Genomic DNA, 21,015 nt, shown 5'->3' on the forward strand with positions numbered 1-21,015 from the left:
AGCGCAGGCAGAGCATGACATGCTCCATTAACATCTGGCAAGTTGAATCTGAGAAGTTAGTTCGGTTCTACTCCTTCTCTTATCTAAGCTGTTTATTAAGCTGTTAATTTGGGCCACAAGCACCATTTTCCATCCAAAAAAAAATCGAGCTCATCTTTCCATACCTCTTTAAATCTTTGTATTACAAGTTTCCACACTGGTTTCTTTAAATGCTGACAGAAAGTAGCAAATGGAGAACCAGAAGTTTCCCCCTTTGGTTGACCACTGAGCACTGTAGAAAGTAATGCTGGAGCAAGGCAGGATAGCTATTTCTGCCCTAGGAAGCTCTCATCAGACAGTAAAAATCTGTGTTTTACACCTTATCCACGTGTTAGGAAGAAAAAACACTACGTACTTCTCAGAAATACAGGCAGACTTACCCTCTTCCAGGGAAGCTGATCACAGGCACATCTGAGGAAAGCTGCTACTCGGTATTACCAGATGTGACTGTGTGGCTGGTAATTTGCAAAAAAAAGGCTCTTAGATTTTAGCATATGAAAGGAGAAGGCTCAATCAGGATTGATGGAAGCAAGTTTGAAAACCTGTAATAAGAAAGCACTCAGGGAGGTGTAGGAAGATGAGCTAAATGTTCATTTATTAACCATTTTCTGTTTGAAAAACAGCACTTGTTCTCAAGAAGAGCAGCATGATAACACAGTTTATATAAACAGGGCAACAGTCCTTATCTGCCATCTTAAATGCAGAGTGCCAGCTAGTCAGTTGGTTCTGCATATCTGGTGAGGAGGGATGAAGAGTACAGTTTCAAAAGTGTCTTCATCCTATGTGCAGAGATGAGGTATGTGTTGTAATACAAACCTCTGAGTTATGCATTATGAATTCCTGACACAAAGACATCGAGAGGGGCTTGGTGCCAGTGCATCGAGCTCAAGGATAGTTTGCATTGCTGAAGTCACTTTTGGGTACTTCTGGGGTTTAGAGCTGTGCTACACCCAAATTAACTGGAAATTGTTAGGGAGAGAAATCACTTGTCCAGGATCTATTAGTCACATCTAGGGCCATATTACGTTCATCTCAGCGGCTCTCTGGGAGGGATGCACGCAGGATCAGCTCTGAGCTCCGCAGCAAGATATGAAATGCTCTTGCATTTACAGTATTTTTTCATGCAATGGTGCTACTTGCTCTGATCTTTTTGTTTAAAAGCATTCCTAATGCATATTTCCTTTACATTGGATTCCTCTCACAACAGGGATAGCCAGCCAAAGTCTTTAAATGTGTGTACGCTCCCCAGAGGGTTGGTGTGACTTTGGTGAAGCTCTGATGGCTTCATCAGTACATTTCTTATGCTCTGAGGAGTGTTTCATGCACCACTTACTGCTGAAAGGACAGCTGCAGTGCCGACCGGAATGGGCAGGAGAGTGAGAAGCACTGTGTAATAGGAGGGCGTGAGCTAAGAAGGGGCTGTTTTGCTTTTATTGACTCTTCTTTTTGAATTACAAAACATTACTCTTATTTGAAAGGTAGTTGTAATGGCAAATATTTAAGGTATTTTTTAGTATTAGAACTTTAGCTAATGATAAAGTCATAAAAAGTCAGAAGTGTCTAAGTACTCAAAGATCAACTATAATATCAAGGAGGGAGATGTTGATCCTCAGCATGTAACAGAAGATCACACATTGTAAATATAATTTTTTGCAATTGATTTATTATTATTTCGGCTGCAATTGGAGGCTGCAATCAAAGATTTTTATGTTCACCTCAGAATCTTTGTTGAGAAATCTTTATCTTCTTCTTTGCCTTGCCACCATCTGCATCAAATTTCTGTTTCTTCTGCTACCATTCATGGATGATTGAGGAAATGGGCTGACTTGAAATTTCTTTCCATTAATTTTTCAATTATATACACTAAGAATTTCATGTAATTCGAAAATCTGACATAGCTACTTGTGTCATCCCTGTAAGTCAAGGTGGTGGCCATTTGTAGTAATATAAATAAGGTGGTGTCTGAGTTTCTTATCAGGTATAAAAGTCAGTCTCTTCATCCTTTCTTGCAATTGTACACTTTTATCGATGTAAAATGGAAGGGACTATTTGGAGAAATATGAGAAATAACCTGATTATACAATAATATCCCCATTATTCAGCATAATTTTCAGTGATTTTACTCATACGATGTGAGTGGAGTGAGGGCACATAATGTGTGGGGAAAGCAGCCCCTACATCTTCTATGGAGCTGGGGATCATAAATCAACTCCTGATGAAAAGTTGTGAGATCCTAGTTCCTGAGCTTTGTCCCTTGTCACTGGCAGATAGATACCATGTTCAAACAGTGACCCATGAAAACAAGAAGTAAAAAGAACAATTTAGCCATTGATGCACAACAAATGAGCAGCTTCTTTCCTCTCAGCAAGCTGAGTGTTGTTATTCAAAACATACACCGCAGGGAGAGCTCTTTTTTGTGCTCCTGTGCTTTGGGCTGTTGCAGCAGCGAGACATCATCTGATAGATCGTGTGTTTGGTTTTTATTTTTATGTGCTGTGTATTTGGATGCTCTTTTCCTGGGATTTCTTCTTGTTTTTTGGGGGATTTGCATGTTGAGGAGCTGAGAAACAGGGCATTGTAGCATAAGGTTTACTCTGGAGTCCGCCATGGAGCTGAAGTGGAGTGAAGTTGGGGTTTAGGAGGCAGATGTGAAACTGTCATGTTCCCCCATGCCTGGCTTCAGCTTTCCTTGCCTCTCTGTTCCCCATCACAACCTACATGCCTATGCACCATTCCTAGTGGGAAAATCATCTCTGTTGCAAGGGGCAGCATTTGCATGAAAATTGATAATGAAAGCAAGAAGAATTGCTGAAACAAGGAGCAATACCCAGCCATCACATTTCTGTATTTTCTCCTAAGGAAACCTGGCTTTGTTTCTTCAGGCAGCATGCACCTGCATGCAGCACAGGTCATCTCTGCTGGCCTGGGCAGAGGGCGCTGGTACAATTCAGCTTTTCACTGTTCAGCCAGCAGCTGGACACAGGTTGTTGCTTTTGGGGAACCCCCTTCTCTCTGTCTGTGTCACTCTGCAGAGAGTAAGATTTGAAAGCCCTGAGAGTCATTGGCCAAAGCCAGTGAAGGGGAACTGTTCTTGATGCTTTGCGTGTGACCAGTGTGGTGAAATGCTGTGCAAGCAGTCAGTACTGGCTGTGCTGAAGAGTGCCCAGGGGGTCAACTTTTAGGAAATAAGGACCTGACTGCTCAGTAAAGAGCTGCACTAAATATTAGCTGTTGGAAGCACTCACTGTGACTTCAGTAGGCTTGAGCTCAGCCTTCAAGTAGCTAGCTATTAGATAAGAAATTTGCAATATGTATTCTAGCCAACCCATATTGTAGCCCTCAGATCAGAAAAGCAATGTCTACTTAGAAATAACATTCTGTAATGCTGTACTTAGTATTTATCTTGGCAGTAAATAGATAACTATATATATTTCATGCTCAGAAAGGTACAAAATTGTTTAAGTCTATTAGATTAAATCAAATGTAGAGACATAAAAAAGGATCCAGGCAGTGCCAGAGAGGTAGAGAATAACACATAAAGCAAGAATTCTTATAATTACCAGATACGGTGCTGTTATTGGCAGCAGTACAAATTCATCTGGCTTTGACATTTCTGGGATGGTGTGTAGTGGCACAGCATAAACTGTTTGGGATGGGATGCTGCATGCTGGCTCCACAGGTGGAGAGTGGCTTTCCCTTGCTTCCTGTCAGTGTAGTGCTACTGCCTTAGACTTCAAATGGTTGTGACTTTCAGCTGGGGGCACTTTCATGTGCACTACTTTGAGCAGACCTTCACTGGATGGAAAGTTTTATTTACAACCTACCATAGGAAATCTCAGTGGGGAGAGCAGCTGGATGAGTAGGACATGGTTGAAGGGAAAGTCAAGGAACAGCATAGAGGGGAGATTATTTGACAGACAGAGACTTCCTGGAGACAGAAATTGTACTTTTATCCTCAGGTAATGTGAAGACTGTAGTCTTGTGATGTCCATACATACCTCTGCTCTTCCTTGAAGTTTAGAGCATTTCTTAGGCATGATTTGACTACGACAGTGCTCATCTAACATAGTACTTTTGCAAAACTCGTGATGGTAATTAAAGTTATCACTGACACAACCCAACTTCCTATCCCGGTGTAACCTTTGGGTTTGGAAAAAAACATTAAAAAATCATGTTGAGAACTGTTTTTCCTTGCTTAAATAGGCATGTGAGTGCCTGGGAGTCTTAACACAATAGGAAATAATTAAAGGCAGTCTATGAAACTGGCTATTGTTCAAATGAACATGGAACAATCCCTTGTTTGTCAAGTGAGTCTCTGTCTATTGAAGGATAAAATAGATGTTACTGTGTAGTATTTATAAGCTGTGCCCTCCACATTTCCCAGTTAGAAAAGCATGCAGAGAAATTATCCAACAGAAACATAATCATGTTAACTTTACAAAACAAAATATATGTCTGAATATGTATCTATTAATATGATAATATGTCTTGCCAGTGAAAGTATATTCCTAAGAACAGCTGCATCCTCTGTGATTTGGTGACTGTGAGACCTCTTTGGTTAAGTTGCCCATAGTAAGGAATGCAGAGTTTTATAACCTTGCTATCTACTTATGCTTTCACTGTGCACAGAATTGTCTTAAAAGTGTGAATTACTAGAAATGAGTGAAAAACAATATATCCATTTAGCATAAAACAGAGGCTACATTATCTTTGGATTTATTTAGGACTTGATTATGTTTATGTCCTCTTCCAAGGTAGTGCATTTCTTTGGCTGAATTGCAGTTGCTCACACCAGGACTGGATCTGTCTCCCAATACTCAGATTAGAGAACTGAACTGAATTGTAAAAATTGAGGACAGCATGTAAAAAGCCATGCTGCAGGAAACTTGGATGCACTGTTAGAAGTTGGAAAGGGGAAGGGAACAGTGCTTCTTCCCACACAGCCCTAGTGATTTTCTTTTGAAAGCATAACTTGCTTGTAACAGATCTGTAAGTTAGGTTCTTACAGTCATGGTTTTTCCTCCTGTGTTTTCTAAAATGTGTTTGGATTCAGTCAGAGCGTGGTATCCTTGCCTGTCTCGCACATGGGTTTAGAAGCAGGAATATCTTTTTCATCAGGAGTTGGGTTTCTCCCAAATGGAGCACTCATCCAAGTGCAGCTGGCTGGGTGGGAGGGAGCAGTTTGCATTTGTAATATCATAAGTGACACACTGAAAGAAAATTCCTACCAGTATGTAACACTTATGAGTCAAATGCAGATGCTGGATAGATTTTTTTTTTTTTTTGGTCCCACTGTCCTTTACATAAGCAGAAAGCTTTTCAGGGGAAGAGCACCCCCCAGGTCCTGTTCTGGGTTTCAGACATTGTTTCTGAACAGAATTAACCTTCTGCTCTAAGCCCGCATATTGTCATGGGATTTGGATATCTTCTTTTTCCCAAACCATTTTCAGCCTTCTCTGGTGTGTTTAAAAATGCTAAAAATTTTCTTTAGGAGTCTAATCCTTCTGTTGAGTGCCTGCCCTCTCTGTTGTTAGGAGTGAAAGCCAGGCTGGGTGAAAGGTGTACTGTACTTGGGAATTACACGTCTGCCAGGAATATTCCTCACACGCTTCTGAGCAATGGAGCATGGGGGGCAGGTTTTAAAAGAAATGAGCTGTTGAGGTTCTTTCTGTGCTTATGAGTGATTATGCAGTTTTATTGCATGACTGAAGTGTATGGTATTTCTGTTGCTGACAGGGAAGGCCGCTCTAATGCTCACATTAAAGGAGATTACCAAAGAATCGGAGATGTTATGCTAAAGAACATTCAGAATATGAAGGTAGGAGTGATCCTATAACTATTAAGCTTTGACATGGATTAACATTAGCATGCTTTCAATTTTCGCATGATGTTGCCTCTTGTGTTGTTGTCTGCCAATTGTAATCAAGGATTATGCTATGAAAGTTTCCTTTGATGAAGTAGCAAGCATTTGGTGAGACATAAGATTTCAGAATTGCAAGCTGACTTTAAATTGTCCAGCCCCTTTCCTCCATTCTCCAAATATAGAAGCAACAAACACAAAAGTTCAGGAACACCTAATTTCCAGCTCTTTTTTTCTTCAAATAAGAAGGCAAAGCATTGGAATTTGTGTGGATGACGAGACTGTTCAAAAGCCTACTTTTTCATGCAAATATACATGTTAACATATTGCAGGAGTAGTGACCACAACCTGGATATTAATTAGTCTTGGGAAAGTTATATTTCTGCACTACAGTGACAAGTTAGATGTTTTTGAATCAATGAGAATAATTGCCTTCAATCCCTTTAAAACTAGAATTAAAAATACATGTATGAACCGTAAATCTAGGTGTAATATTCAGCAAATTTTGCAACTGTTTTTAATCTGGCCAGAGCAGTATTGTTGATGCTCTGTTGATGCTCTGCTGAGAAAACAGCATGGAATGCAGGCATGGGAGCCTGTGAAAACCCTATGAACTTTTACAGTAAGGATATAAGCTCACCTTACTATGATGTAGCTATGCATCCAAGTCGATGTGGGGCAAAACACGACACTTCACCTTTGGTATGTGGATCTCAAAGTGCTTTTGAAACTGTCCAATAAATCCTTCCTTGGTGATTGCCACTTGGGCATTCTGCAGTTAGTAAATGCAGCAGCCTTGAGTCCTTGGCTGGAGGAAAGGGCAGTTTAGTCATTACAGCTCTCCCAAGATGTTAGTTAGTACTAGATTTATCTTTCAGACAGACAGAGAGACGCTGAGAAGTTAAGTGATGCTCAAGTGATTATACAGCAAATCAGAAGAAGGGAGCTTAGAAATCTCCATTTACAGTCCCCAGCATAGACAGCCTCGTCACCTTACTCTCTCTGCAGTCTATTTAGCCGGGAACTGCTTTTTTCCCTCAAGGTATGATTCAGATGCATTGGAATAAATGTAAATTGGACTTTTCTACCTCTGTCCCTCCATGCACACCTTCACTTACAGTTTTTAGAATACCGAAGAGCTTCTGACAGATTCTTCTCTTGGTACCTTGCAACATTAAATTGTCTGTCGTTTGCTGTCTGCAGGTCCTTCTGGGGCACTAGTGTAAAGGCTGTGAATAGTCCTCACTGTAACTTAGTCCTGTCAGTGTGCTTTCAGCCTTCCAATTTTTCCTTTCCCATTAGAGGGTTTTACTTCATTTGCTTTGAGATTCACCACCGCTGATTAGCTGATTCGTGGAGGAAAGAGGCAAAAGCTAGTTTAACTCGAAAGAACTGCACAGAAAACAGTAAAATTAGTTAAAACTCTACTTATTTATCATGAGAACTGTTAAAAGACCTGAAGACTGACATTTCTTGTTTAATTAACATAGGAGAGAAGTTAAGAGCAAGTAATTAATGGGTAGTCTCTGTAGCAATCTAGAAGGTCTGCTGTGTCTTGCCTGAGTTCCAGACTTGTAAAACGAATATGTAGTCTATGGAGGAAGCAGCTTAGCTATAGGGAAGGTATGTTTCTGGTAAACTTGTCACAAATCACAGGAGAGAGAGTTGACTAGAAATGTGTCAGAAAGCACAAACTTAAGCAAAAGTGTCTTCTCAAGTACATTCATTTTATGCATTCAGTGTCTTTTTGTTGCTGCCTAATGTTTTACCAGATACTGGAAAACTTTATTTGGCTGCTCAGAGAAGCTCTGTGCATCCTGAAGAACCAGTTCACCTCTAGCAAAACACAAATTAATTCCATGTCTTAATTGTTAAAAAAAATCTGCTGAATTGTTTTAAAAGGGACTTGTAAATATCTGCAATACTGAGACCTAAATGAAGTTACATGTTTCATGCAAACCTCACTCACTTGCTGGTGCACAGGTTGGTTCCCCACGACCAGTGGGGTGATCTTAGAGACTGCACTAAGGAGAAGAGGCTGTAGTCCAAGAATGAAGAACTCTAACATATCCATTTCTGTTGGACAACACCTCTATTTTTGTGTTTGTTCAGATTCCCGGGAGGTGCAACTTCTCATGAATAAGAAGGCAGCAGAAGCTAAAAGTCCATTTACCTGCATCTCAGCTCCCCAAAAGCACCTAAGGGAACTGGGGCAACTAAATCCGTTCATCCTTTTAGAAAATTTCGTTTTCTTTCCTAACTCTGCATTCGCATTGTCTGGCTGTGTCCCTGTTGCACCCAGTTGCATGAGCTATGTTCATGTCATCTCCTTGCCTTTGGATTTCTCACTGATAAGAGACTTACTTTCGTTGACTCATGTACTTTTGTTTTACAGGGAATGCAGAACGGGTGGGGGTGTCTACTTCAGATGAGTAATGACATTTCAGAGCTATTGTGTTTTAGAATGATTTTGTTTGCAAAATTTCCACTGCTGTGCTAGTTGGATGTTTTGCTGGAATAGGTTTGGGCTGAGTCATCTCTCATAGTGATTGCTAAGAGCTCTACTACAACCTTTTTTTTTTTTTGTGCATATAAGCAACTGACAATTCACCTGCGGAAGCACAATGAGATTTTAATGGAGTTGGAGAATGGGATCAAGAACTCTCGTAAGCTGGAGAACTTTTGCAGAGATTTTGAACTACAGAAAGTTTGCTACTTGCCTCTCAACACCTTCCTTCTCAGACCTTTACACAGGCTTATGCACTACAAGCAGATAATGGAGAGGCTTTGCAAGCACTATCCTCCAAGCCACACAGACTTCAGGGATTCAAGAGGTAAGTAAGAGAAAAGACACCAGTTCTTGGGGTTGTGGAACGGCATCCTACTCCATTAGAGGTGTATGACTGGCCAAAAAAAAGATATTTTTTTTTTAAACCTACATTGAAAGAGGACTGAGTTGCAAAATCCAGCACTCTGAACACCAGAAACAGTAGGATTCAGGTTGTATACACACTATGCCACAGTCTGGGCAGGTATTTGGAAGAGAATTCTGCTGGGGGTTATTAAACACACAGAAATGACAGACGGTTCAGGGAGTCTCTTAAACTGAAAACAGTTGGGAGGTTGGAAGAGAGCACAAGGAACATACCATATGTGCTCCTCTCTTTCCCTAGAGATCTGCTAAGAACACAAAATATTAGCCCAGGTGAACCCTTGCTCTGACCCAGCAGGGCTGCTGTTATTATGTCTTTAAGTGCTATTTGCTTTTTTTTCAAGGCTTATAGTGTACTCTATTACCATTTCCATGATTTGTTTCAGGAACTTGAAACAGCTGGCTTGGATTTTTTTTTTCAAACATGAAAACATTTCCCCCCTATAGTCTGGACTCATTGCCTGCCATTTCTTTCTGATGATTTGTTTTCCTTCTTCTTTGTCTCCGTCCCCCACCCCTGTTGTAAGCTATGTATGTTTAAGGATAACTGTGTTATCTGTACAGTTAGCATCGGTGCAGATCCACGGAAGAACCTGGGCAGGGAGTAAAACTCAGCATAATTGCTGGCAGCTATAAGGTACAGCTGAGTTAGCTGGCTGAGTTCCCTCAGATTCCATACAATGAGACCCACAGCGTGCAATGCACAAAATGTGGAGGTAACCTGACCTGTGGCAGTAAGAAATGCCACAGAGGTCTATGGCACCGAAGTGCTGTGTGGCACAGATGTTTGCCCAAATGTAGCTACTACCTGAATGATCTCAGGGAATGCAGTGAGGTAGTGTCTTCATTTCCCTCAGCCAAGGCTAGATGTTGAGGATGATGTGTCCATTTCCAGTGTGCCACAGGCAGGGAGAAAAAATGAATGTTTTTTCAAGCATAAAGAACATCCCTAGATTGATTGGAGATGTAGGAAATTAAGTCCTTTAGGAGAATCCATTCACTAGTGCTCTGAATTGACTCCTATGTTCTTACAAAGTTCCTGTGGCTAAAATAGAGCAAACTTTGGATTCAGGAAATGGGCTGACTCTTCATTACAGCACTCCACCCTTTCCACTCCATAAGATGATGTCCAGAGTTTGTGTGGGTAGTGAGTTTGTGTGTGCCTGAGTAACTTTACACCGTGAAGAAGAGCAGCACAAGAAGGTTTTTGAAATAGGTGCTGCAGATAAAAGCCATTCTTTTTGAACATTCTTGTAAATTTTTAATAAGCACTTTATGAATTTGTCCATCTAGCTGCTTTGGCTGAGATTTCTGAAATGGTGGCTCAGCTCCATGGCAATATGATAAAGATGGAGAACTTTCAGAAACTGCATGAACTGAAGAAAGATTTGATGGGCATGGACAATCTGGTGATCCCAGGAAGAGTAAGTAACAGAGTCGTGATCAAGATTTGATGCAATTTTAAAGTATTAGGTGTGTTTTAGAAACCTGTTAATTAGGGGCCACTGTGACATTGCCTTTCCTCATACAAATCTTTTTCTCCCACCAAAAACTGTCAAATGTAAACATAATAATACCATATGTCATGGTTTAACCCCCTGGCAGAAGCCAAGCTCCGGCAGACACTAGCTCACTCTTCCACCAGTGGGATCTGGGAGAGTTCTGGAAGGGTAAAAGCCAGAAAACTCATGGATTGAGATAAAGACAGTTTAATAGGTAAACCAAAAGTTGCACATGCAAGCCAAGCAAAATAAGGAATTAATTCACTGCTTCCCATGGAGAGGCAGATGTTCAGCCATCTCCAGTAAAGCAGGACCCGATTACCCGTAACAGTTGCTTGGGAAGACAAATGCCATCGCTCTAAACATCCCTACATCCTCCTTCCCCCTGCTTTACATGCTGAGCATCATGTTGTATGGTCTGGAATATCCCTTTGGTCAGTTTGGGTCACCTGTCCTGGCTGTATCTTCTCCCAGCTCCATGCACCCCCAACTTCCTTGCCGGCATGGCGGTATGAAAAGCAAAGAAGGCCTTGGCTCTGTGTAAGTCCTGCTCAGCAATAACAAAAACATCTCTATATTGTCAATCCTGTGTTCAGCACAAGTCCAAAACACAGCCCCATACTAGCCATGGTGAAAAAATTAATTGTACCCCAGCCAAAACCAGCACACCATAGAAAACAGCAACCTTTAAAGCAGGAAGAGGCAATCCTTGTTTACTGATTTTGTATAGATTTGGGCAGTCGTAGGCAATTCCAAACATCTATTACAACAGATGCGCTAAAAATGTAATATTTATCACAGTGTTCAGAGCTTGAATAGTTGCACATTTCCTCATTCTGTGCTGCCCTTATTTTTTTTCCCAACCCTCGATGCTAGAGCATGACAGATTAAAGGAAAATAAGACATTTGTGCTGGAGGACCTTCAGCCCTTTCACAATGCCTTGCTTTGAAACTCATGGCCCTGGGGACAAGCAGTCTTTTTAGTCTACATGTAACATTAGGCAATAATTTTTGAGACAAGGTTGCCTTAAGTAAACACTTTTAATTGCGCTACAAAAATACCAACATCTCTTTTTTACTTGTGATGCTTTTTTAAGAACAAAGGCTTATTTCAGAATAAATGAACCGCAGTGTAATATTTGTAGCCTTTTTTATTTTCCTAGGCACACGTATCTGTGCAAGCAAACTTGAGAGTTGTCTGTTGCTGAAGTAGTTACCTCCCCGCTCCTTTGACTTTTGTGTGTCATATACAAAAATAATACTTGCAGCAAGTGAAATGCTGGGGTATGAAGTTGATGTGCCATTGGGAAGGGAGTGCTGAGCGCAGGTATTTCTGGATTTGTGGCTGTTCCCCACTCCCTCACTTTGCTTTTTCTCTGTCTCCAAGCAGCTGCCACAGCTCATGTTTCTAGTGATCCACAGACTGTTCACATCCTTGGCAAGTCCCTCAGGACATTTCACAGCCCGTGCATCTCTCTATCACATGAAATTAAATGCTGTCATCGGGTGTTTCTGCTACCCTATTCTATTTAAAGACTGAGCAGTCTTCCTGTCCTAGGAAGTTCAAGGAAAAGGCAGATGGGGAGGCAGAGGTTGTTTGCCTGCCAAGGCAAGAAACATTGGCCACCATGCTCTGGCACATGCCCAAGATGTTGCTGCTGCCAGCCCTTTGGCTGCTCTTCTGGCTCTGACTGAAGTCCCTACCCCAGTCCCAGGGCAGGCCTGGCTGGGAGGCAAGTGCCACTGCCATCCTTTTCATGTTGTCCCAGAGTGGGATCTCTGCTGCCACCAAGCTGGTACCTATATTGGACATGAAAACATCCTGTGGTTGGTTGTGCTTGCAGATTGCAGTGACCTGCAGCTCTTGATCCAGGTGTTAACACAGCACTTGCTGTGGTGATGCTAAGCCTGCTGGTGACTATCAGATGGTACCATATAAATACTAATTATGATTAATATTAATACTCTTTGGTGGCCAACAACAACTTCCAGTGGCCTCTCTGGTAACATGAGCTTACTGTGGTATAGGGATAACCACCTCTAGCCACTTTTCCCACCCCTTAGCCCTTAAGTAATGCAGGTGGGGGGACTGGACACATCACAGCAACCCTAAGGTATCCAGATTGTCTCTCTGAACAGATTTATTTTAGACAGCCAGTATACCGAGGTGGAGGTGATTCTGATGCTTTAGATAGGTTTTTAATGCACAGTTATGAGTAGAATGACCTTAGAAAGACTGTAATAAATAAATGTAAACCTCTTTGCAGAAGCTGGAGGGAGTGACTGAAAAACTATATTTTCATGAGTTTCAGATAAGTGGAAGTGTGAGTTACTGCATAGTTCACAGTAACCCCAAGAAATACAGCATTTTGAAAGTTTCAAATGTGCTACTTTCCCTCTTATTCCATACCTAAACATTCTTAAGCAGTTTGATCTAAATTAATGTGCTATACTATATGAGATGGATGGTACTGGGATAACTTACACTTCCAGAAAAATATGCTTCTTTTTGCTGCTGATGGTGATGTTGTGTAACTGATTTTGCATTGCAGTTAAGAGATAGGTATGCTATATGCACCACAGAAGCTTACCACTGGAGAACCAATAACATATAGGGCAACTTACCATTAGTTTTTACATCATTTGTACCATGACAAAATATTCAAAACTGATGAAAGAGGGAGCTGCCTGAAGTTAAGCTTTCTTAATTTTAGGTAAAAAAAATTTGTTTAACTGAATTTTCCTAAAATGAATGAAAGGAGTTTATCCTAAAGACAGTTAAAAATGGAAAGGAATTATCCTATAAATTAAATTTTTAACATATTTAATAAAATTAAAAGTCTTGGTGACTGGTAGTCAAATCATTCCTATGACCAAGTAGTCATATTTATGTTTGCATAATAAAAAAATTGTCATTTTTGCAGGAGATACTTTTTTTTTGTTTCCCACAGGAGTTTATTAGACTGGGAAGTCTTAGTAAGTTGTCTGGAAAAGGTTTACAGCAACGGATGTTCTTTCTGGTAAGTAAAAAGATAGTTTTTCTTTACATAATGAAATGTAACTCTAGGCAACTATTAGACATACTGTTAGACTTGAATTGTGAATTACAGTAAATATTTTTAAACAACCTTTTTTCAATTGGCATAATACATCACCTGTGTAGCTGGTTGTTAAGAATTTACATCTCTGTCCAAATCCAATGTAACTGCTTCTTGCAAAGATAAAACTATTTTTTATATCACCAGGTGAATATAATGGTAAAATATTACTTCCTAGCACTTTGTCTTCTTAGATAAAAGCAGAGTTATTGCAAAATGAAAAGTGGCACCATGGATAGTGATTATATGCAGAAAAGAAGATAAAGAGTGACTTCTGGTGATATGAACAATAATCCACATAATGCTCTCAGGACACGTAACAGAACCAAATTTTTCCATAAACCATCCAGTTTCAGCCCACGGATGCCCAATGTATCGGTGAACGTGTCTTCACCTGGAGATATATTTTGCAGCTCTTGCTCTAGAAAAGGTTATCTCCTCCCAACATCACTCACAGCATTTTTAGGTTATGGTGATCCCATTCAATCTCTGATCCACAAGAGCTGATCAGATGGCTCCTTCTCTCTTCCTGGCCAGCTGATTTGCTCCCAAGCTCCCCATCTTGCTGATGCTGAGCCCTTGGTGCTGGCACACTGGAATGCCCATTAGAGTGCATAGAGTTTCTAATCCAGTGTTACAGGGTAAAACATTGAATAGCTACTGCTGCGTGGCATGAGAATACTTCCTTGTAAAAGGTGAAGACAATATGTGTGTAGAAAAGCTTGTGAGTATGCTAGGTTTTACAAGGTGTTTGATATTAATCTTTCAAATAAGTCGAAGATATAACCTGATAAATCTACCTGGGTAGATTATCCTCTGCCTTTAAAGACACTGAAGAGGAAGCCTAATGAATATGGTGCATATTTTCTTGTATACCAATAGTTCTTGTCACCAGATGATGCCTTGATATTATACCTGTATAAAACATTAAAAATCTAAGACTAGAGTCTCAAGTCAGGTGCTCGCTCTGTCAAAGAAGTCTTTGATCTGTCTTAAGCACCAGACTCTATTTGGAGGTAAAATCCCAGGTCAGTATTGTGGGATTCCGAATACATGTGCAATCATTGGCAAAATTAAATCCCCCTCTAGTGGCTGATCCACAAAGCTTCATGAACTACTGCTACTGAATTGCAGAGGTCTGTGGTAAGAGCTCAGAGAGTATGATTTTCTCAATGCAACTATCTGGTTTGAGAAAAAAACACTTTGACCCAGGTGGCACAGTGAAAACATGCCATTTATTTTATGGCAACAAAACACAGACAGTCATTTAACATGCTTTGGACAACTGCTGTTTCCTGCACGAAGCTCTACAAATTGAGATACTCAGTCTCTGCACCTTGGTATTTCAAACCTAAATCCATCTACCTTAAAACAGGTCTCCTGACTTCCTTCTGAATATGGGGAGTAATAGACAGCCACTCTGTTCATAAGGGGGACACATCTCTCGCATATACTTATCTTTCCACTCAAAGCAGAAGAAAATATTGATGAAAGACACATCTTCTGTAGCTTCAAAGTATGGCAGAGTGTGAAATGTACTACTTGGTTTCACTGCTGTTGTGTGGCTTGTTAGTTCTGACACAGAGATCACAAAGGGAATATTAGAAGGCATTGGAAAATATCCAGTGGAAAATTGTGGGAGCGTTTCGGTAACTAAATTACCATTCTGATATTGTTTTCTACGTGCATCCATGCCAACCAACATCATTCTAATAATGCTTATTCTTGTTTTTTAGTTTAATGATATTTTGTTATACACAAGTAGAGGCCTGACAGCATCCAATCAGTTTAAAGTCCATGGGCATCTTCCACTGTATGGCATGACAGTAAGTATTATCAGAACTTAAGGCATTTGTGCTTAAATGGCCATTTGTGATCCCATCTTAAGTGCTTGATGATTTCTGCTGGACTGAAAGCAGCAGCCAAAGGGGGGGGGGTGTCTCTGATTCAGAGAAACTAGAGTTACATTTTACAGTGCCTGATTGGGGCTGCGTTGGGTTCAGCATGTGTTCATGCGGCCTTCTGCACAAAGGTGATTAAATAAGCAAAAATGACAGGGGAAAAAAGGCATTTTGGGGGGCTGCTTCCTCATAAAGGAAACTTCTCATGAGATGGCTCCTTTATTTTTTTTTTCAACTATAATTTAACCATTATTCTTACAAGTAATTCATCACCAGTTCAATAAAGACACACTGTGCAAGGCAAGTAAACAGTAGCGACCATCTAATTTTTATAAAAAAACCCATTTCCTAGTGTTTCAAGATCTGTATCTTAAAGCCTAAGTAGTGGGAAACTGGCAGCAATATATCATTTGGAGCTCTTGCTGCAATTCTTCTGGCATACAGCCAGTTCAAGCCAATAGGACCTAGTTATCTCTTCCTATATGGTTTCAAAAATATTTTTGCTAATTTCAAAACACTTTCATTCCCTCCATTATTTTCGTTGAACTTCTCATGGGTTTGTATATCTTCTGTACTGTTTTCCTGAGAATTAAATTAGGTAATCAGTACCACAGTGACTGATTTTCTCTAAACACCTGCAAGGCTTCGAGTTTTATCTAGCGTTTCAAGGACTCTACTCAGTTATTGATGGCCATTTGGCCTGAACTTGTTCACAACAGAACTGTGTTATGCTGCAGTGTCCAGAGCACTCACAGCCTTTTTAATATACCCCTTTGTATGATAAATCATCTTCTGATAAAAATATCACTATTTTCTTTGACACAAAGCAGACAAAGCCACACTTTTGGTTTGAGAGGTTTTGCAGGACTAACTTACCGTTCTTCCAACTCGCAAACCACCATTTTTTTTCTCAATACCTAGCACAAAGTTGTTGTTTGTGAACATTTCTCTTAGTTTTCTTTACCCCAATGGTAAGAGCTTGTTCAGTTCACTGTTTCACCTTAAAAAATGCACACTTTCTGAAATCTGACTGCATTTGGGTTTTCAATCTCTCAGATAGAAGAAAGTGAGGAGGAATGGGGAGTTCCTCATTGTCTGACTCTACGAGGTCAACACCAGTCCATCGTTGTTGCTGCAAGGTAATCCAGTGAAGACAACACACACATGTAAACTGTATTTCTCTGCAGCTGTCACAGTGGGACAGAGAGGCATCATTTTGTTTGTATTTGCTCCTAAAACAATTTCAAAGATGTATTCTTTTGTGAAAGCCACTTGCTAAAAAAAAAAGTGAACAGGACAAAACAGAGTGGCAAGTCGGAACCAAATCTAAGTTATCAGGGGAAAAAAAAAGTAGCATCTTGTGACTAAATTTATTTAATTAAAGTAAGCTTAGCTTGTTTCTTAGAGTTTGCTTTCAGCCTGTAAAAAAGTGAATAAAACTTTAATTTTCATTGTTAGTACCCGTGCTGAAATGGACAAATGGACTGAGGACATCCAGATGGCAATAGACCTTGCAGAAAAAAGCAGTGGCCCTGCCCCAGAGCTACTGGCAAGCAGCCCACCTGACAATAGTAAGTAAATGCTAGAGAGTAGGTTTAACTCACTTTTGTCAGTATGATTGCTAATTGCTGCTAAGCAAAATGGTGAAAAACGCTGGCCAGAGGTCAAACCAATGCATTTGAAGTTGATTTATATATATATGTATAGATATATTTATAGATGTGTCATTTTAATGTTCTTGTTGATGTTAGCAGAAATTTTCATTGAATAGAGAAGTGATTTAAGCATAATGATTTCAGGAACTATATAACCAGATTTGGGCAGTGCCTGTCCTTGGAAGGTATTAAAACACCAACAAAGCATGGTAGTTAGTCTTTAATTCTAACACTTGCAGAAACACATTAAGTAAATATATAAAATATAATAATCTACTTAAAATCTGCACAAAATTACTTCTAAAATTGTGGTTTAAAATTAGTTCACAATATTGTGGACAGAATTGATTTGTTTAATTTTTCCAATTATATATGTTGTTGCATAGAGGAAGAAAGATGCTTTTTCCCTGCATTTCATAGAGTCTCCTGATGAAACTACTGTAGACCAGGAATCTGAGGACGACCTCAGTGCATCCCGCACCTCACTCGAACGTCAGTCACCACACCGTGGCAACACTACGGTGCACGTCTGCTGGCACAGAAATACCAGTGTTTCAATGATCGACTTTAGTATTGCTGTGGAGGTATCTGCCTCAGAACGATCTGAACTGCAGCTCCAGGCTCGCTTTTGAATTGACAATTTCCTTTTTGCTCCTCATTAATAAGTGCACTGTTCCATTGTCTCCTTCTGGGGAAGTGTCAGGCACACCTACTGAACTGCCTCTCATATCCTCGAACGATGGCATAAACCATCACTCAAGAAGCACATATCCATTCCCGTAGTGCACCTCTGTAAAATCAGTTAGAGCAGTAATTTTCATAGAAGTAACTGTCCAAAAAAATGTTGATGCCCTTTAAAATTTAAAGTAGTTCAAACTGTCTTAATGCTTTCAGTTATAGAGGCATTAAGTCATTGCTCGAGCGGAAAGGATATTGTCTTTAGCTGCTGCAGCCAGAGTTTTAATTATGTGTATTACTAACTTACTTTCTTTACCTAGCCATCTTTTCTGGAACCTTTTGTCATTGCTCAGTCTCATTTGCTTTTTCTTTATTTGCGTTTTCCAACTCAAAATAAAAACACCTTTTTTCCCCCTGATCACAGCTAAGCCAATTTGATACACATTTGTTAATTCTGTACTCAACAGCCGAGGTGCAGACACTGACTTTTCAAAGACTGAAATAAAAGACTCCTAGTTCAGCGTAGGTTTTAGGATGAAGTGGTAAGCCTGCTAAGGTGTTCTTCCTTCACCAAGACAGTCTCCAGGGAGCTCGGAGTACTTTATCACAGCCCTCATCAAATGCAAATTAATGCTCAATGAAAATGGAACAAGGAATCGTAAGGCTGAGTGCATTTGCACTCAAGCAGCAGCCCTCAGACATCAGGCCGTCATTGCTCTAGAGAAGATGTATTGACGCAGAACATATACGTGCAAGGACAGACCTATTCCTAGTTTGTGTAACCACCTCTGTTTTTAAACTGAAGCTGAGTTTGTTGCTGAAATATGACAAGGAAAATTATTCTGTACTAGGAAATGCTGACTGTAGAGCCTCATTTCGATCCCACGCAGGTGAATTTTCCACTCTTTATGCCCTTATATCCTGAAAGGGAGGAATAGTTCAGCACAGGACAAGGTCTCATATTTTTCCTTAAAGCAGAGGGCTTATTATAAATAGATATAAAACCAGTGACTCATTTTAACAATTAAAACATTTAGTTAGGCAAATCTAACTAGCTCTGAGATCAGTGTTCATTGTTCCTCATTTTTGTTCCTTCCCCGTGCCTCAAATGAACACAAAGCAGTGAAGACCAAACACGCCCTGGAGACATGTGTTGTTCTGTGAAAACATCTTCAGCTCCACTGCTGTTCCATGCGTGGCAGGTTACGCTCATGCTCACGTCATTCTGTCGGTGCCTCTCACTTCAGCATTATTGTTTATTTTCTTTGTGTCTCTCCCTCCTTTCTGTCTCTCTTGTGGTAGAAGATCCTCTCTCTGTCAGTGACTGTTCCTCCCTACCTGCTGGACTGATCAGTGATCAGCGGCCTGTTTCCATTTCATATGTCTGCTGGTACCGAATGCAAAGCCTGTCCTTTTATGATATCCTCCAGAGTAATGAGGTAACAGAAAATGAAGGAGTACACGTGTAACTTAGGACAAGGAGGCAGCAGTCCAGATATCAGAGAATGAGATGATAAAGGCTTTAACATATAACCAAGGCTGGTGACAACAGAACTTTTTAAGAATACTTCATTTGTAGTAGGTACACCAGGACCTCCAGATTTTGACTATTAAGCTTTACACATTAAGTTATTATATAAAAAGAATGATGTAAACAGCTGTTTTGATCTAGGTGAGAGCCCTTGCAGTCTACAAGGAATGGGAAGTCATTAATAATTCACTGAGAACTCCCTTTCAATTGCAGGGAGCAGTGATACTGCGCTTTACATATTCAGTATGTGAAGAGCAGTTTCTTCAACCAGCCATTGAATACATGTACTTTGTTACGGCTTCCTCCTCCTTTTTTGTTAAACTACCCAAAATCCAGCTAAGAATAACGTTAACAGTCCTTGTTTTTGAAATCTTCGAAAAGTTACCGTGTGAACTCCCTGGGTACTGAGAGCTCAATCTCTATCTGCAACTCTCAAGTATGTCACAATTTTCCTTTACATCACAAATTCATGTCAGACTTTCTGTTTCCATTCTTTTTAAATATCATTCTAAAAGAACAGAGTAGGATAATGAGACTTATGTTTAGTAATAAATTACTTGAAGCCATCTCAATTGAGAAAATAATTAGTGTAGCAACTTTGAGACTTTGGAAGTACCCAGCTGCAAACAAAAAAAAAAGTTACATAAAGTACTACTTAGCAGCAATAAAATTCAGAAAAGTATGTCCATTCAACCAAAACATTTTCATGTACCACAAGGTCACGTACAACCAGATAAAGTCAAATAATTTTTCTTACAATAATTAAGCTGCAAATACCACTGTTTTATTTGGTTAATTTTGATATGTTTCAGAACCAGCTGTCTGGAAACCTCCTAAGAAAATTCAAAAACAGCAACGGGTGGCAGAAGCTTTGGGTGGTGTTCACCAACTTCTGCATGTTCTTCTATAAATCGCACCAGGTAACTGACTGGATGAGTGTGTGTGCCTGGAGAAGATGTTTGGGGGTTTTTTTCCAAAGAGGGAGCAGAAAGAAAAGTGGACATCAGTCAGAGATGCTGCGGGCAAGAGAAGCAGGTGCACTTGTCACAGCTACACACACAGCCTTCACTGCCACTGGAACACAGAGCAGGGCCTGTTCTCAATCTGCTCTCTTGTCAGTTCTTTCCTGAAGCTTTCAACAGTCACAGTACAGATCATCCTTGAAAGTACAGCAGACCTCACTACTCCTCAGAAGTTGTGGTGCAAGCTTAAATAAGACTTTTCTCTTGTACAAATTCTGAGATTATGAATTCTGAGATTCAAAATTATGAATTGGAGTATATTCTACATGTAAGAGGCATAAAGAAATAATTTGTTCAAACATGCCATGCTATGCCATGCAGTGAAAGGACTGAAGCAATGAATGCTGCTGGGTGGCCAGCAGACTTCTAAAGGAGTAACAATGCCAGCAATGGACATGCACCATCCTGATGATGGTCTGTAACAATGGCAGATAATTAATTAAGTTTATTGCAAGTATAAAAGCCTGGTGTTTTTCCACACACACGTGGAAACACAGTGATCTTTAAATGAGTGCGTATCTCCCCTCCATTTACTTATGCGCTCTCTTTAAGAGCATTTGATCTCACAGCACTTTCCATCATATCTTTTCAGGACAATCATCCTTTAGCCAGCCTTCCTTTATTGGGATATTCACTTACTATTCCTTCTGAATCTGAAAACATTCACAAAGATTATGTGTTCAAGCTACATTTCAAATCCCACGTGTACTACTTCAGGGCTGAAAGTGAATATACGTTTGAAAGGTAAGTTTGTCTTCTGTGAGAGGAAATTTTTGTTCAGTTCCAGGAGTGTTTTT

At 40.1% G+C, this 21,015-nt stretch overlaps 1 protein-coding gene across 2 annotated transcripts in view; it reads left to right on the plus strand.

The window, feature by feature from the left end:
- The window catches only part of FARP1 (FERM, ARH/RhoGEF and pleckstrin domain protein 1), a 181,221-nt gene that overhangs the window by 158,117 nt on the left and 2,089 nt on the right, over positions 1-21,015 (plus strand). For both annotated transcript variants that reach the window (XM_018071128.1, XM_018071129.1), the window contains exons 17-26: positions 5,776-5,857; positions 8,496-8,733; positions 10,125-10,255; positions 13,285-13,353; positions 15,168-15,257; positions 16,389-16,471; positions 16,791-16,903; positions 17,408-17,571; positions 20,009-20,116; positions 20,811-20,962. In XM_018071128.1, coding sequence (XP_017926617.1) covers positions 5,776-5,857; positions 8,496-8,733; positions 10,125-10,255; positions 13,285-13,353; positions 15,168-15,257; positions 16,389-16,471; positions 16,791-16,903; positions 17,408-17,571; positions 20,009-20,116; positions 20,811-20,962 — 1,230 coding nt within the window. The remainder of the gene's footprint in view (positions 1-5,775; positions 5,858-8,495; positions 8,734-10,124; positions 10,256-13,284; positions 13,354-15,167; positions 15,258-16,388; positions 16,472-16,790; positions 16,904-17,407; positions 17,572-20,008; positions 20,117-20,810; positions 20,963-21,015) is intronic.

The sequence above is a fragment of the Manacus vitellinus genome, unplaced genomic scaffold (assembly GCF_001715985.3).
Source record: "Manacus vitellinus isolate BGI_N305 unplaced genomic scaffold, ASM171598v3 scaffold_2_pilon, whole genome shotgun sequence".
Lineage (NCBI taxonomy): Eukaryota > Metazoa > Chordata > Aves > Passeriformes > Pipridae > Manacus > Manacus vitellinus.